The following is a 19032-nucleotide window of genomic DNA, read 5'->3' on the forward strand; positions in this document are numbered from 1 at the left end:
CCTAATCAACAAGTGTAAGAAGTAAATAAAATCTTTTTTAGCTTCCAAATTGTTAAGTGTGTATACTCAATAATGATCTGCTGACATAAGAATTACCATTGGCACACCATGCATCAACATTTAAGTGATGACGAGCACCTTTAAACATCAGGTTCCTCAAACACAATTTCCTTTTCTTTTAGCATAATCTGAATACTACACATACAAATATGCCACAGAGAATTTTTTTTTTAAAAAAAAAATCGCTTCACGATCATGGGTTTTTTTATTAAAGAGAACAGAAGGCTAAGCCTAAAGGGCATAGCACTAATCTTTATTCTAGAGTAACAGTAGAATGACAACATTACTACAAAATATCACAATTATCTTTAAACATTTAACAAAGAGCTCAATTAGAACTTAAAAGGACAATACAAAAATACTGTCTTTTATTAGGGTACTCATTGTGCTTTTTCTCTTCTCTAACTTGTTGCTTCTCATCTAAATCACAGTAACCTTCTGACAATCGATTGGAGTGGGAGAGAAAAGAGAGGTTGTTACTGTAGGGAAGTCTTTGCATTTTCTGTTTCTTAAGACTTTTCTGCAACAGAAATAAAGATGACGTTGCCTTGCTTGCTTTCCTAATCAGTATTTGTAGCATAGGCAAAATAACAGTTGCTAGAATCTAGTCTACTGGAGGGATATCAAGACTACAAAAGAACTTGTGAAAATTTCCTTTTATATACTCTTCCTCCACATCAATGTAGTTAAAATGAAGTATTACATTGATGTTCTATTATTAATACTGTTTCAGTTTTGCATTTCATTAGATTTACACTGCAAAGGTAGAACTTGATGGTTAGAAATCACAGTGTCTTCACTGATTATAGAATCACAGAATTGTTTAGGTTGGAAAAGACCTCTAAGGTCATCAAGTCCAATCATTAACCTAACACTGCCAAGTCCACCTCTAAACCATGTCCCTAAGTGCTGCGTCTACACATCTTCTAAACAACTCCAGGGATGGTGACTCCACCACTTCCCTGGGCAGCCTGTTCCAATGTCTGACAACCCTTTCTGTGAAGAATTTCTTCCTAATATCCAGTCTGAACCTCCCCTGGTGCAACTTGAGGCCATTTCCTCTTGTCCTATCTCTCGCTACCTGGGAGAAGAGAGCAACCCCCTCCATGCTCCAACCTCCTTTCAGGCAGTTGCAGACAGCGATCAGGTCTCCCCTCAGCCTCCTTTTCTCCAGGCCGAACAGCCCCAGCTCCCTCAGCTGCTCCTCATCACACTTGTGCTCCAGACCCCTCACCAGCTTCGTTGCCCTTCTCTGAACTCTCTCCAGCACCTCAATGTCTTTCTTGTCATGAGAGGCCAAAAACTGAACACAGGATTCGATGTACACAGTATTTTACAACATACTACGACAAAGATCAATGGTTTGCAATGAAATTCCCTATCTCTCTTTTCTAAGATTTTAGGAGAAGAGTTAAGTCGTAACGACTAGACGAAAAATTCCCAACTTCGAAAGAAATGGAGAGGAAAGAAGCGCGACAGACACTGGTACCACAGAAATCAGTCTAACACAGCTTGCATACAGGTCAAGCAGACGGACAGCTTTAACATGTGATTGTTCGGAACAGAATATCAAAACTCTGGTAGGTGGAAAAAGCTGTTTAGACAGAGCTGGAGTGGCTCCCTTTGAAAGACAAACTTTTGTTCTCAAAGTTTACTGGTGCCTGACAGACAAGATGCAAATGATATCTTTCTGTCATAAAAACAAAATATATGAACACAACCTCCATTACATTTCTAGTATCCTAAAATTGCTTAATATTACATCTTGCCCTCTAACAGTATCACTTAAAGACCCTTTCTCAAAGTATTACTTCAAACAAATTACTTCACGCTACTTAAAAAAAATAGTAATTCACTGTTTTCACTGCATTATTAAGAGCCAGCCATTACCAAGTCAAGACTAGCCGTTGATGACATGGAGCCTTGTGATTCCCGTCGGTATGATAATCCATTGGACTGAATAGAATCTGTTTGTGGAAAGAATCAGCAATCAGTAAAAAGGCTTATTTTTATTATTTATTATAATACAGAAAGCTATTTCAAATATTAGCTCCTCTGGTCAGAATTTTTTTATTTTTTCATTAAAGGAAAAAACACCAAATTTCGTACTTCTGTGCACTGAAACACAGAAATCCAAAACAAGATTTGGTTGAGTTTTTCTTGTTTAAGTAACCCTTGAATAACCCCACTTGCTTTTATATTAAAAAAAAAAAAATCTAAAAATTTTTTATTTTTACTCTTATAATGATTTCTTAAATTATTCTACCTCTTCAGATATTTTGAAGAGAGAGAAATATTTCTAAAAGTGCAAGTATGGTGTTAGAAAACTAAAATCTAAGACAATCGCTGGTCGATTTCAGAAGTTTAACTCTATACTCTTTGCAAATGCCTCTGATGTCTTTTCACAGGAATACAATGCAAACACTTAAAATATCCATATGATCAAAGGTATCTTGTGGTTTTGGGCCTTTACTAGAAAATAGAGAAGAAGAAACCACAGTAATAATATGGTCCAAATTTGGTGCTGCAATGGAATTTCTCTGTTATTTTTAACTCAATTGAGTTACTGCAAAACTTTCATCTCTTCCTCTAGAGGCCACATAGAGGAGCTTTCACAGGGGAACTCTTCCTTAAACTATTAAAAGTAGTTAAATATAACAATAAAACAGCAGATTACAAAGGTTTTCATAACTCTGACTCTTCTTTTTTCATCTTACTCAGGAAAGGTGGAAACAGCTAGTGAAGGTGTTCGGAAGTGAACATACCTGTGTGGTACTAATAAAAGAAAGAAAAGGAGGATAATGCAGATGGAGGAATTTTTTTAATAGCTGTAACTATAGCACTACTTCTATGTACATCACCTGAACTTCTCTGGAAAGAGCAGAAATTATCTTACTATAAAAATAGTAGCTCTCTGCTTGAAAAAGCTGGAAAGCTGAAAAAAAAAGTATCTCAGAAGTCAAGAAAAACAAGTTCAAATATTTTCATACTTCTTATCTATTTATTGTACATCTCCTTCCACAGAACTTCCAGTGATACTAACCACGCTATGGCTTCTGACTTGACAGTTTCTTTTCCTTCTGCCACAGCCAAAGATGCACTTAGATGCAAACTAAAAATGATAACATTTGTCACATCTATTGCTGAAACAAAATTTGCAACAAAGTGGGATGTGACTACTCACCATTTGGATAATCACCATTTTCTTTTCTCTTCTGTGATTTTCCCAAACTCTTACTTCTTGACCATGAGAAAAATGTTCCCCTTTTTTTCTTCTCAGTGTCCTCCTCTCCTGACTCTTCATTTAAAGATCTTCCTGACTTTGATTTACCACTTAACTGTCACCAAAACACAATTAAGTTATTGGCTGCATCACAGTTGTAAATACATTAAAATAAACCTTCCCACACTTCTTCCCAAAATGAAAGTGTGATGGTCAGGTTAGCTGCCTTCTTTACCCCACTCAGAAGTGTATTTGCCAGCATCCCTCTCAGTAGCAGTCAAAAAAAAAAAAAAAGAGACAGTGGAAACAAAAATAAATACATAGATAGAAATGTGCTACTTGGTAGGGAGTACAAAACAGTAGCTGGAAACAAGCCACAAAGAGCTCCTGCAAATGTGAAAGAACTCTCCAAAGCTCACCAGTAATGCCTAAGTTAATGTGGAAAGGCAATTTGCCATGCTTTTCAATCACAGAATTACATTTTGATATTTCATACATTTTTCCTAGGCTAGGCTTGAACATGAACTGCATTTAAAGACAAAATATTGTTTAACATTTACAAGCATAACCAAAGTATTTATTAGTGCTGAAGAATAAAAACATCAGGAACATTTGATAGTAAACTAAACTTGCTTTAACAAGCTACTACTCTTGTTAGATTATTATGGTATTCCTTAAAATGCTACTTGTGAAAAGGTTCCTAGTCATAAAAATACATAATAGCAGATGGGATAATGCAGGGGTGTCAAACTCATTTTCACCGGGGGCCACATGAGCCCCACGGTTGCCTTCCAAGGGCTGAATATAATTTTAGGACTGTATACATGTAACTGCTCCTACATTTAAACAGTCCTAAAATTACATTTGGCCCTTTGAAGGCAACTGCGAGGCTGATGTGGCCCCCTGGTGAAAATGAGTTTGATACCCCTGGGCTAATGTGCAGTGACTGACATGAAAAATGCAAAGTTACAATTTACCCATACGTAATACTATGGTGGTATTATCTACATGAATTAAAAATAAACTCTAAATAATGTTAGGAGATCAGTAAGAATACTGGTCTTATTTTTAAGCAACGGTATCTGTTTTACACAGAATTATCTTAGTTCAGTAGGGGATAAGAAATTAAAAAACTATCCTCTGCAAAGGTGGGTTAGATTAGGTTAAGCCTTCTCCAATAAGTTCTGATAAAATGTCTGCTCTCAGCAAACATTAAAATATCACATATTAATTCCAATATTAAATCAAAATAAGCTTCTGAACTGATGCATTAAAATAATTAATATTTTATTTGTACACACATATATGTAAATAATAGCAAACATTTAAAATTTTATTCAGGAAGTCAATAGCTAGAAATCTGATTGAAAGGTATGGATTTAAAATTAAAAAAAAATAAGTATTTTCCTGAGTACATAAAGATTTTGTAATTATATTTGCTAGCACCACCAAACAAACACTCTAATAGTTTTTTATATATTATCCTTGATCTTGAAAAACATTATTTAAGAACACAGTTTTCAGATAACAACAATGCAAAGGTCACCTTTTTCGGTGTTGAGATATTGGACTTCTCTGAACTGATACTGTGTTTAGAAGTGGGGCTGCTGGGAACACGCTGGGGATCAGGAAGAGGGCGACCTTCTACTTCAGCTAAGATGCATTCTTGATAAAGGGGGGATTTGAGAAAGCGAGTATAGCTATCAAACTTCATCAAGTTAAATATCTGAAAGTAAAGTGCAAAAGATAATGGTTACATAAGCTTAAATAACACATTGAGAAAATGAAGCTATTTTGCAACAGCCAACTCCCACAAAATTTAGGACATCAACCTGTACGCAGCACTACACGTGACTTTGTTTCGACCTGGTTAAATACACTGCACCAATTTAAAGTGAAACATGATTTGATATATTCCCTTAGCATAGGTTCAGAAATATGCTAAAATTTGTGCAAAGTGCATGAGAAGCTGAGATGCTGTAGAGTCTTGACAATACCATCCTCAGAGTCATTTTTACGGCATTTATGCCTTTGTACATTCTACGTGAAATGCGTGGCAAGCTAAATATATTAAATATTTTTAAAGATCATTACATCAGTACTATATGCGACAGGATTAAATTATACAAGTGTGTTTTAAGGTAGCTGTGAACAAAAAATAGTTCATGGTCTAAAATTCAGGAATATGATATAATCACAACATGCAATAGTATGTTCCGGTTAGGGACATTTAAATACTATTATGATGTCTAATTGCTCAAGCTGAAGCAGTTGTAAACGAGCATATCTGAAAAAAACAGTATGAATGCTGTCCTCCTTTGGACATGACAAATTCCCTACAAGCAAAAAACAGTATGCGCCTCCCAATTGGTTCTGGCATTTCCAGGAGTCTCCAGGGAAGTCCATCAGTGGCCCAGTTTCAGGTGGAAATCATTTTTCAGACTGCACAAAGCCATTCTTCTCAACAAGCATTAGCCCAAAGCTTTTGTGGAAATCAGCAAGATGCTGCAGCCTCGCAAAAACATAATTCAAACTGAATGCTGACGTCCACATTCTTGCCTTCCCCCTGTATATTCCCATGCCCTCTTTGGTGCTACCTGTCGTGTTTGTTGGGCCCCATAACAAACTTTCCCACATGGCAAGCGATGGAAAAAACACTTTTGTAGGGTTGCTTTTGCCAGTTTACCAGGCTGAAATGGCTCAGCACAAAGACTAAGGTGCCCTCAATGCAGTGCCAGAGACAATCCAGTGTCAGTGACTCTTCCTACTTGTAAAACTGCTCACTAAGGGGAATCTCTCATGCTATGAAAAATACAATTCTTCTCTTACCACAGTTAGGTACACTGGCAAAATTCAAAAAGGCAACTAGTTTTGGAGCACACACAGTCTTCAGGCCAAGGCTCAGTGAATTATTTAGCGTACACGATGTACACGGCTTGGAAACATTTCTCAAGTTCTGTTGAACTCAAAGAATAGTACTGTGGTGTATTGCCAAAACAGCATAAGATACGGAGGAGCAATTACAAGAAAGCAAAATGCCTCAGTCTCAAGGACTCACAAATGCCCTGCTTATACAAGGTTATTAGGGAAAATGGTAAATACAGTCTGCAAACACCAACACAGATCCAAAAACCAAACTAAACAAAAAATACAAAAAACTTCACCTGTCCTTGACGTCTTTAAGAAAATGAAACTTACAGAGGTTACACTCCTCAACAAATCACAATATTTTAAGCTAAATGCAATGTGTGCCCCCAAAATATAAGGTACAATTCTACAGCACAGCTAACACTAACAACTTAAATTTAATACAGTTTCAGGATGAAAAACGAAGCTTTTCAGAGTTGCCTCCTGTCACAGAATCTAGCACCAAAAGAAGATGAAATTGTTATTCCATGCTAGGTAGGAAGATTAAAAGAAAATATTGCAGAGAACTAAGAGACACAAGGAGAGTTATTCAAGAGATGAAGTCTGCAAACTAGATATATTTAACACAGCAAAAACATTCTGATCTTTTAACTTTGCTGGACAGAGTGATGACAGCTTAACAAATTTACCTTGAGCTGATCATCATCTGCCCTACTATGTCGCTAGCCCACACTACAGCCCCAATTTCCTATTTTTAGCATTATTATCATATTAATTTGCACATTAATGAGTTCTGCTTATTTGGAAAAAATCTAGCAGATGCTACTTGTTCTTACAAATTAAAAAGGAAAATATAGCTTATAAAAGCACTACTTGAACTTTACACATAAACGCTCCCATTCCTCAGCATCATGTAACACTTATTTGATGACCAGCACAGGTCAGCACCCTTGTACTTTATGCTCAGTGCTGAAATCTAAAAAATCTCATGAAAAACCACAAATCCAGAGCCTTCGCATTATTAAGATGGTAACAGCACTATGAGCTGAACATTGAAAGTCTATGGGTGCGTTGCAATAACTACACATACCTACAGCTCTGTGTTCCTGAGGTCATCAAACCTCAAACCATCAAACCACAAACTGACCTACTGCAGAACCACCACTTGGTGCAACCAAGATCTGAAAGGCCATCAAGGCAGATGATTGCCCGGCATGACCTCAGCCAGGCAACACACTGTGAGTACCTTGGCTGGCACACCCAGCACCAGGGCCACTTATTTTGGCCGCAGTAACCCTCATCCCGCTTCACCTAATTTTTCAGTGGGAGGAACAGGCCGGACTAAGGAATCCGATGAACTACACAGGCATTGATTATCCAAGAGAAGTAGGTCAGGCCCAGACAGGCCACATGGCTGGGATTAGACCCACAGCAGCACTTAACATCAGCATTTTTACCCACCTTACAAGCCCTCCAACTTAAGGACACGGTGTTTTCAAAGAAGGAAAAAAAACTGCATCGGCCCAGCCACCAGATTTGTAAGAACACCCTCTGCTCCACCAAACAACTGGGAGAGGATGAAGAGGAATTCCGGCATGGCCTCAACAAAGCCACGATGCATGAAAAAATCTCTGGGAAGATCAGGGCTGGTAATTCCCACAGAAGCCTCACACGTTGGTAGGTGCAGGGCTTGTAACATTAGAAGCTACCAGACCAGCAGTTAGACCTACCTGCCATCTCTGCTTTGCAGATGGAGGAAGACACGACACCCACCTGCTCTTGTGCCCCAATCACGCAATCTCAGGTGGCACTAAGATGAAGATTGTGACCTGTTTCATTTATGTGGTTAAATCTATATCCTTGATTTCTAAATAACATGTTCTCAAAATTATTTCTACTAATAAATTATTAGCGTAGGAGTTACCAAAGAGATTACTTAAGAGAAAAAAGAAGAAATTTAAATTCTACAGAAAATGTGAAACGTATCCTGTTGTTACATAACTGTTCTGTTCCGAACATCAAAAATTATTTAAAATGCATCCACTTCAGAGGTCTTCAGACACCAACAGCTTTAACAAGCTCTTTGTTTGACAGTTCTATTAAAGCACAAGGGAAAGACTCCTTCAAAACAACAGACTTATTTTACAAATTACTTTAACCAAAATTAGACACTATTTGTGTACACAATTGTCCACTAAAGAAAAGAAGAAGCAACCATATGCAAACACCATATGCAATACTGTTGCGCCACATGGCATTATTTACTTGCACTAAACCTTCACGTCAATAGTAGTATTTTTCAGATTATTTTTTGGTTAATGTCGATTTTCCACACATACACAAATGTACAGAAAGTCAAGCAGGATTCTATGATACAGCCTCTTTTTATTCTGCTAATAGAATCTATATGATCTTGACCTCTGTCTTTTTATGCATAGTGAAACATGCAGCATGTGAAACTACTTTTATGGATTTTAAAGCACTTCTGATGAAAAGATAACAGACATAAATGATACAACAGTCATATTTTCTGTGGTTACCTGAAGTTGCTGTTCCTTGAACATATCTGGATGTGGAGAATTGAGAATATCATCCGCCAGCTGTGCCTGGCTGTCAATATTAACTGGGGTTGTAGCTTTGCTACACAAGAACTTGCTGAAGATCTCCCGAGCTCTGTAAGAAAGCTACAGAGAAGAATGACTAAATGTATGTTTGCTTTGCAAACATATTTTTATACAGGTATTTTTTATATATCGATACATTCCACATGAAAATATACAGCCACTCCAGTCTCCTTAATATACAAGTATTTTTCATTTAATAGCTTTTCTTTAGCTTTAGCATATAAATAGGGTTTTTCCTTTAAAAATAAAAATATTCATCAGATATTACTTAAGCAGTAAAAGTTGCCATCAGAATAAAACTTAAAATAACCAAACTATAAAAATAAAAAGGTGAAGCACACCAAATAGTGTCTTACCAAGAATAGATATTTTCAGATTTCAGAACTTTTACATAATATTTACTACTTGAATAAATCCTCTACGCATCAATTTCTAGAAGTCAGAAAAATGTAAACATATATTTGAATATTTACTGTTAAAAACAGTTATGCTCTGTTTTAAACTTGTTTATTTTGAAACACCTACATTCTGAAAATAATGGAAAAAAAAATATCAAGCTGATCTCAAAAAGCCCTTAAGGGTTTGTTTGAAGACACAAAAAAGTGGGGAAAACCTGAATGGTCCACAAAAGAGGAAAGAGCGACTTGCAAGATGAAACCGTTTCCACAGCATGAACCTGACTCTGGTGTCCAGAGAAGTGTTGCCAACCTGCACAAAATTCACCAGAATCGCCTGACCAACACAGGACTGTCTTAAAATGATGAGGTAGAGATTCTCATAATTTGTGAACACAGATGACTACACTCACAGCAGCAGATATATCTACGTTAGTTATAAACACATTATCTTGGCTAGTGGAGTCAGTCTAGCTGGAGGAGCACAACAGAGGCTAATTTGTGCCTCTCCTTAACACGTTAAATTAACTTACTCTGCATTCGCTTGCCCTGGGCTGCTGCAGAAAGCCATTTTTCAATATCCAGTCTACCTTAACTCATTTTTACAGAGCTACCTCTGCACTTTACTGCAGTCTAAATATATCCAACATCTTAAACGTGGGACAGTACTCTGAGGGGACTGAGAAAATTAGACTCCAACCTCGTATATTAGTGAAGTCACAGTACAAAGACCAAGCACAGTTCAAATAATTTCAATAATCTTGAAGAAGTAACAATTTTGAGCAAGCAACATCATGTACTGAAATACAACATGGACTTACCTCTTTTTTATCATGTGCAGGTACATGGTTAAAATATTCACAGGCCTGCCAAAATAAAATATTTTCTTCACTAAATTCTTTCCGTAGAAAGTCCTAAGGGAAAAATAAAAAAAAAAAACAAATAAATGTCTCAAAGAAGATAAGTTACTTGCAATTTCAAACAACATATTTATAGTACTTGATAAGTTCGCATAATAGTAACATTTCAATCAGCCTCACAGTTCAGTTTTCTTCTCAAATAAACATCAATGCCTTACCAATATATGCCTAGAGCTTCTCCTCTTTCTCATTTCTAAATATTTTAATTGAAAACAAACCATTTCTCATTTGCATGTACAAAGATGAAGTTTGAAACTTCATGTTGAGCAGTGTATAAACTAGTGAATAAACTTTTAATAAAAATTTAAATAATTTATAACTACATTTAACAATAACACTGTAAACCGTTTGTCTTTAATTGCAGTTCTACCAGTATAATAGAGTAGATGTGTATCGAGCAGTGCCCATAATCAATTCTGTATTCATTACAGCATCTTTCTGCATCACATGGCAACTACAAAAAAATCTTTTATCACTGCTTGCTGATGTGGTTACATGGGTTCTCCTTGGAAATACATTCTTAGAGGGGAAAAAAAAATCTCCCAGTACAACACACAATAATCTGGACATTTATTTTATAGCATTCAAGAGTCCAAATGAAGACTGCGCCGCATTCAGTCGAACAGCTGTCCCTGATTCAAATCTGTATAACGCAATATTCTATCAGTATATGTTTCTTGAAAGCATTTTAACCATCGAGGGGGTGGGGCGGGACAGGTGATTTTAAAAGAAAAATTAACTTGGTCCTCCAGAAAAATTATCTAGGCACTCATTTAATTGGAACACTGCTTGTTTATACTTTAGGTATCTGTGTTTAATTGGAAATTTTATTTTACATCAGCCCACAAGCCACAACTTTCACTCACATGTCACATTGGAATCACTCAAGCTTTCTTAACATACAAGGCAGTCTCAGAAAGCAGTCTAAGAGGAATCTTCACAGAAATACTTAAAATTTAACACTGCTTCTGCTTTTAAGATTTACATAGAGTTTAGGCAGTCCAACTGTAAGAAAGCAATTGAGATAAACTACAATATGGAGTCTAAATTGACTAGTAGGCTCTCAATTTAAACTAAAAGTTCTTCAGATACCTGACCTGAGACACTGAATGTATAAAAGACAATTCAGAGAGTAGTCAGAGGACACTTCTGCATTTTACCTGTAATTACAGATTAAAAGAGCATCAAATTAGTGAGCAGGAACCGGAAGCTAATTGCCTACTACCCTGCTCGGTGCCTTCACTATGAATCCACAGTCAATCTCCTGCTTGCTTTCTGGCCACCCGACTTGGGCACAGCTGGCTGTACAACTATTTGGCTTCCTCAGGAAGACGAGTGCTGGCCCAGTCGGAACATGTTGTCGCCCAGCAGTTGTCACATATGGCTGGGGAGCTGGAGACGTTGGTCTGAACCACTTGAGGAGGGAACTTGCAATCAGGTCTCTCCCTCCCTTGATCACTGCTCTAATCAGCAGACTATTATGCAAAAGGTGAGTATTTGCAAAACATGCAAAATCTCCTCTTCTTAGAGAGTAATTCCTGCTCTGGGACAAAGCTGTCCTCAGGAAAGGCCAAATGCACCCAGATGATTGCTATGCAATCATTAAGTAAACGCTCGTGCTCCAATGTTCTTGAATACTGGCAGAAATGCATATCTTTTGGTTGGTTGTAGGTAACTCCCTTCAGACCGTGGGCTTTCTGGGCTTCTCTTTGAAGGATTGTTAACCTAGGACTTGAAAAGGCTTCTTTTTTTTTCAGGCACCATGACTCTGCTTTATGCCAGACTCCAAGGCTTACACTTGTAAGCGTAGGTAAGTTTGCTGGTGGCCTCGAAGTGACAAGAAAAAGCAACTAAACTTTCAGTAGCAATTCCCCACACTGTATCATTTTTCAGGTGGATTCTAACATCAGATTAAAATTGTAATTTTTCTTTCAGTCTGAGAAGAAGTCTCAGTATCTACGCAGAAATAACAATAATCATCATCATCATCAAAATCTAGGCTACTCTACTAAGAAAATTGGAAAGACAGGGAATACAATATCCAGGATACATTATTTTGCTTTCATCTTCTCTGTTTCCTCAGACACGTGTTCACTGTTAATGTGGGCTTTTTGGATTCCTACACCATTTAAGATGGAAGTCTGCTTATTAATCATTTGATATTTTAATGTACTTTTGTATCAAGTAAAAGAGTCTGAGTTACTGCATATTCTAATAATCCACATCTCTTATACCATAGGTTTCTTTATGTCCTCTTTGTGAAAACTATTTGGGTAGCACAAAACGTCCTTGTGATTCAGAATCAGCAAGGGACTTTCAGAGCAGAGTGTATAAATGCAAAAAAGTGTATAAACTTCTATTTCCTTACATATAAAACAGATGATGTTACTTACAACTTCATAAATGTGCTGTGAAGAAGCTTAATTTATGATCTGCAAAATATTCCACACTACTTCTGCAAGCTGCAGCTTTAACCAGTGCTGTTAACTACCTTAATTACTTCCAAAAAGTATTTCTAAAACCTTTTGTAGGAAGATAAACCACTTTATCTTTGAAAAAATGTTCTACATGGCTTCCAACATTTCAGTAGGCAAACATGAACAGATTACCAGTTCTTAGGAAACTACTGAAACTACTGCTTCTTTCTTTTTTCAAAGGCTACAATTACAAATATAACCAAATGTGTTTTATAAAATGGAGAAGCTTTCTACAAGTTCAGATACAAAGCAAAGTATAGCCTCCATTTTTATGTGAAACTTTTGCTATCCAGAAATGCACAGCAATGTGGGTACTACTATGAATTCTTATTCAATTGCGGACCAGTTTGAACTTAGAAAGAGGCTCAGATAACAACTGCGTAACAACAAACTCCTGTATCCTGTCCTACGTAAGGATAGTGTCAAGAAAGCAAAAGGAATACATTAAAATTACTGCAGCAATATCAGGTATTTTGAAAAGCCTCTTACCATCCCTCAAAACCTACCGAAAAATATTTAACACCAATAGGATCCTGAAGAAGACGCTCAAATGAAACAGCCCAGCTTGCAACTCTTCTTTCACGAAGTCGTCGGCAGCTCTGTACACTGGGAAGACTGGCATTGCTACTGAGGCTGTTTTCACTGATGCAGTCTTTTAAATCAGTACTATTCAGCTCTGTTAAAAAAAAAAAAAAAAAAGGGAACAAATTTGTCAATAAAGTGTTATTCACTTTTACTCTTCAGCATTGTTTACTTGATTTATCACACCTCCTGCTCAAGCTGACAGTAGTGCAGACTTCAAACTATCCCTCCTCATTTTTATTAGGAGCACCTGCACAGAAAAAGCAACACCAACCCTCTCTCAATTTTCTTCTGTTCCACTGCAAAGTAAATTAAATGAGTGCCCTAACAGCAATCCCCTGCCAGAAGCAAAACAAGCAGGCACAAAAGCAAACCTCTTTACTTGGTCAACAAAATAAGTAGTTTGGACAAAATTCTTCTGCTCACATTCCTCACCCCGTGGACTGCAAATCCTTTATAAGATTATCCAAGGAAAGTAAACCTTTAAGAACCCACTGTTCACCAGAAAGTGGGCAAAAACCTATTTAGTGACAGGAGAGAGAAAATTTCATACACTCTTCAGTCAGTAGACAGGGACTCTGAAGTTTTTCATGGAAACGAGAGATTCCTGTTAAATGCTGAAAACGTAGGAAAGGAGTCAGCTGAGGAAAATACCACGGAAAATGAGCTCATAATGGGTGCGTTCCTCATCTGTGGAAAGTAAAGGTATCAAACTAGAGATCCTAAATTTATCAGGGATCCGTGACTACCTTCTAGACTTGAGCAACATACATAGTGCAGTTGGGAACCTCAAGTTGAGAACTGACAGGATTCATTAAATCTCAAAAAATGGGAATTTCTTTTGTATTCTGAGAGAGAAATTAAGAAGAACCCATAAAGAATTCAGGAAAACAGAACCTTGTGTAGCAGCATGACTGTAATAACTTCAAGTATTAAGCTCAGATCATCTTTGTCACATATCAATAAACGCACAAAAAAATTCATAAAGTGACCACTTTTTCAGAGAAGTGGAAAGGTGGAATGGCTGCTCTAAGTAAAAGAAGGAACTGTATATAAAAGGGTTCTTTTCACACGCTTGTCATTTAATTGTTGTATGCCCTTTTACAAACCACCACTCACTCCGCCTCTCAGTTTACACGAATGTAAAATTGGTATAGTAGTACTCATAGATGATACTCACTTCACAGAGGTGATCTGAGGTTTAATTAATCATGAAGATACAACTAAATAAAACCCTGAGCTACTCGGTCTGATCTTATAAAGGACTCTGCTTGGAGCAGGAGATTGCACTAGAGAGCCAACAAATTGAATAATTCTGATGAAAATATTTTAAAAAGCAGGTATTAAATTCTTTGAAAAATTAGCAGTAATAGACGTGAGGAAAATAATTTCCTCAAATAAAATAGATATCTTCAATAATTCTATGCCAAATGGAGAAGTAAATATACAGCTTAGTATAAGCGTAAATTGAGTTGGAAAACCGAATTCACAAACAGTAAGACATGGACTGTTCTTCAGAGACATTTTTACTGTTGCTTGTTTTCCTCAGCTAATCACCTGGACTAAACTAAAGCAAGGAGTGAAGAGTTATGAAGAGAGCTATGAACATAAGAAAAATGAAAGAAAAAAACAGTTTTGAAACTTTGTTTTTTAATGTATTATGTCGCTTAGAAATATTTACTGAGACGTAACAGTTAACTACTGCAAATTTCCATAAGCAAAGCTATTGTTTAAGACAAAGATACAGAATTAGATTAAGAAGGAATGAAAATGTAACTTTATATTTTTCAACAAGGATAATATTGAAGAACCATAATAACATATCAGGTATTTAAATATTTCTCTTTGGCTAATCACCATATTAATCAAAGCTAATTAAAAACACTCACCAAATAATGCCAATTTTTCTTCTAAGAAATATTTATTAACTTTTTTTTTTAAGAGATATGAAAAAGCATAACCAAGTCAACTGGTAGCTTCATTAAAGAATACCTGTCACCACAGTGGAACTATTGTGAAAGAAGCTAATGTGAATCTGAAGAGAATTCTATCTAAATTTATTATCTGAAGTATTTTGCTTTAACTCTGCAGGTGGATATGTTTTATTTTACAGTCCAGGATATAAATAGACACCCACTTCTTGATATATCTGGAACAGTTTCAGATCTCACTCCTAGAGGGTTCAATCCCCAGTGTTCCTCCACTGACAAATGATGAAAATTTCCTAGTTTCTTTCAGGCAAAAATGAGAAAGGCAAACTCATCCCACACACCAAACCATTTAAACCCACTCGGCTGACAGAGGGAAACTGGGAATAGCCACACGAAATGCTCGGCTCGAAATCCACAAGTCCCAGCGCCGTAGGACCCAGAGGGATGGCAATGCGGTGGCCACAGTGGTCATCAGCAGGTCACCTTCGCCCTCCTCCCTCCCCATGATGGCTGGAAAGGCCAAACTGCAATTTGAGGTGTTTCCAGCAGTGGCTAACTGGTAACTACCCACCTTTAATTGCTAGCAGCTGCTCACTCTCTCCAGAGTTACATTTGCTCTGAACTAGGCTGGGTTTTCATTCCTCTGATGCGCTGCCGACTCTGGAGGTCCCACGAAAACAAATGAACCAAGAGGCGGCCGCATTTTCAACAAGTTTGAGAGCTACTGGCACAGGTCCTCCAAAGGGCTCAAGCAGCATTAAGAGATTACTCATTCACAGAAAACTGTCTCTGTCTGGGGGATTTCATTTAGCTAATTCAAATTTTTTTCAGAAAGAACTATGTGAATTCATACTTAACCCTGACACTGCTTTGTTTTCCCTTAAAACAAAAATGCTGTGTCGGTTTGCTTTTAAAATCTGTACAGATTTCTGCTGGGGTACTTGTCAACCTGAAAACAATGCAGAACGAGGTTGTTTTCCAGAAAAGGCTTGGTTATTCTACTTTCTTTTACCACATATACCAGCAGTTGCACTTAAAACAGTTCAGCCTAGTGCAGGTATACCATTTAGAATCAGAGAAAAAATAAAGGTCAGATGGGAAGACAAAACCCTACTAACTCTAAGACTAGTACACAATTTATCCAAATCACACCTAGATGGGGACTGTATGTAATAGCTCCTGCTGCGCTCCCCTTGCAGGGGAATGTTTCCAATGTCAGACCTCAGTGTCAGGTTTCCCGACTCTCCCAGCTCCTGCATCCCTGGGTGCGCACAGCCCACCCTGGAAAGCAGCAGCAGAGAAACTTTCTGACATATTTCACCTACTGAGCCCTCTGTGATGATCGTTAGAGGAAACGGAACCCCAATTCCCACCCTCAAACATTCTAACCGCAAGGCTGTTGTGCAAAGTGGCCTCCTCTTTCTTGTTAAGCTTTTAAACAAGGAAGACCAGCTGCTGGGAATCTCAGGGTGCCAAAGGAGTTTACCGTGAAAACCCCAGCTCGGGTTTTGGAGTTTCCTAACACCTGCCTTCCTTTTTCCTTACCGTGTGGAAGCACCGACTCATCTCGCATTACCTGCAAAATGAGGCTCCTTACTCAAGCATCCCGAATCCCTGGGACCAAAATTTATTCCTGTTCTGGTCAATAACCACCGTACCTAGCAAGAAAGCACCACTTTCTGTGCACACTCATTCTGTTTCAATTATTGCCTTCTTCAAATAGACACAGAAGTTTTTCTGCAGATTTTTAGAAAACATATCTTTAACACCTTTTGTGTTTATACATTCTGTGGAGGGTCTTGGTTTTGTTTTACAAAAAAATAAAAGCTTTAAGTAAGAAAATGCATGCATTTAACCAGCTAAAATCTTGAAAGTATTCAAGATAAGATGGCTTTGAAAGTTTTTATTTATATAATACAAAGTAGTAAGTCTAAATACAATTAATTAAGGATATTTTTTTTGCAATTGTTCATAAAATCCATATGTATTTTTCAATGCACTAGCACTTTTTATTATTGTGAGAAGCTCCACATATTCCCTGTAACCACCAGAAATCATACATTCATACAATTAACATATTCCAGTTAATCACTAAATACGTTACCTGGATAAAGCTGATAAGAACCACTGTGGTGCCACTTAATCAAATATTTCAAGCCATGCACTGAAAGCCATCCTTCTGAATCCATACCAAGTTCAGCTGTAACGTCCCGGAACCCATTGGGTGCAGATGAGTCTCACTGTACGGCACATTGTTCCCCTGCAACTTTGGGATAAGGGAAGCTAACGCTTTTCCCCCGGCAATTCCTGGTCACCTCCAACACCATTCTAAACAAATCGATTCTTTGCCCACATGGCTTCAAGCAGAGGAAAGCAATAGTATACTTAACACAAAGCATTATAAAATGCTTCATAAATAATTTAAAGAAAGGACCTTTTGCCGCTGCTGCTAAAGGAACTTGAATTATTTATGGTACAGTGGAACACAGCCACAGCAAGAATGCGCTGCCAGTGCAACAGAAAAATAAGTCATATACCTGTTGGAGGAAATAATCCACCTGTATTTATAGTGTAAACAGTTGTGGTTTGTTCTATTTTGGATTTCATTGCAGATTTTTTGCTCTGCCTTCTTTAGTTACTTTTTAAAATACAGTTTTACATTATTTATTATTGTAAACATGCAATTCCTTTCAAAAAGTCTTTGAGAATGCTTTTCCTTATGAGAATTCTTTCCAGGTGATGAACACTAAAACCAAAAACCAGCAGAAACTACAGCAAAGTAGTATCTTAGGAAAAAGACATGCATGTAGTATCTGTTATGCTTAAGTATTTGGCAATAATAGACTTCAGCTTTGTGGAACTGATCTCTGCAGGGAATAGCAGGTAAGAACTGACTTTGCGATTCTTAATAGCTCAGATACCTCAGCACCTGTCTGGGAGATGAATGATCACGTACTTCTGTTCTATGTCATAAAATCATAGAATCATTCCGGTTGGAAGAGACACTCAGGATCATCAAGTCTAACCATAACCTAACTCTGGCACTAAACCATGTCCCTCAGAACCTCGTCTAAACGCCTTTTAAACCCCTCCAGGGATGGTGACTCCACCACTTCCCTGGGCAGCCTGTTCCAGTGCCTGACAACCCTTTCTGTGAAGAATTTTTTCCTAATATCCTTAGACTTCAAGGTTTTCCCTTTGTCAAGCACCATCTAGGTATCAATAGCCCAAGTCAGACACTAGCTGAGGACTATTGATCACCCCTGTGATGATTTAGATGTCACAGCCCTCAAAACATCAGCCCCAGCGCACACGGCGTCCGTGGTCTCACCGTTTCCACACTCGGCAGGAACGGACGGTTTCCCAGACGGTAAGTAAGAGAACTCTGCTAATTACTGGTCATTGTAGTACCATAAAATGGTTTCTGCTATTCCTAGAGCATAGGCACTGCAGATTAATTGATCTATAGCACTGATCTTGCATCTAAGCATTATTACAGTTTGCACTCTCATTACCTGCAATTCATTAAGCAAATCAATTACAGTTAAGAGTTGCTACTGGTCAGCATCTCTGGAAAGAACACTAATTCAAGAACCTGTATCTTTTACACGTTACCTGTCCTGCAAAGCCCAAGTGCACAGTTTTGGCTAATGAGAACATCCCAGCCTCGCACAAGCTGAGTTACGGTGTAAAATAAATGCAGCGAAGGGTATAGCTGGTTTCCAGTGCCTGGCTCTAATGCAATAACAGCCACGAGGCTTCACTGACCTTGGGAAGAAAATGTGCAGAGAGCTGTCATGCCTCCCATTATACTGAAGGGATGTATATAAACACATAATAATTACTTTTTACACATATATTTCCCTTTCCAGACTAAAGCTTCACAACAGTACTTATAGGATCTATTTATATGTACGAATACTATCATCACAATTTAGTCTAGGAAGGGAAG

The 19032-nt window shown here is 37.6% G+C and overlaps 1 protein-coding gene across 2 annotated transcripts in view; it reads right to left on the minus strand.

Annotated features, from left to right (window-relative positions):
* RGS12 (regulator of G protein signaling 12) overlaps window positions 1-19032 on the minus strand; it is an 88115-nt gene that overhangs the window by 22490 nt on the left and 46593 nt on the right. For both annotated transcript variants that reach the window (XM_065634224.1, XM_065634225.1), the window contains 6 exons: window positions 13074-13243; window positions 9992-10084; window positions 8692-8835; window positions 4830-5009; window positions 3245-3398; window positions 1951-2027 (listed from right to left, as the gene is read on the minus strand). In XM_065634224.1, the coding sequence (XP_065490296.1) occupies window positions 1951-2027; window positions 3245-3398; window positions 4830-5009; window positions 8692-8835; window positions 9992-10084; window positions 13074-13243 (818 nt within the window). The remainder of the gene's footprint in view (window positions 1-1950; window positions 2028-3244; window positions 3399-4829; window positions 5010-8691; window positions 8836-9991; window positions 10085-13073; window positions 13244-19032) is intronic.

The sequence above is a fragment of the Caloenas nicobarica genome, chromosome 4 (assembly GCF_036013445.1).
Source record: "Caloenas nicobarica isolate bCalNic1 chromosome 4, bCalNic1.hap1, whole genome shotgun sequence".
Lineage (NCBI taxonomy): Eukaryota > Metazoa > Chordata > Aves > Columbiformes > Columbidae > Caloenas > Caloenas nicobarica.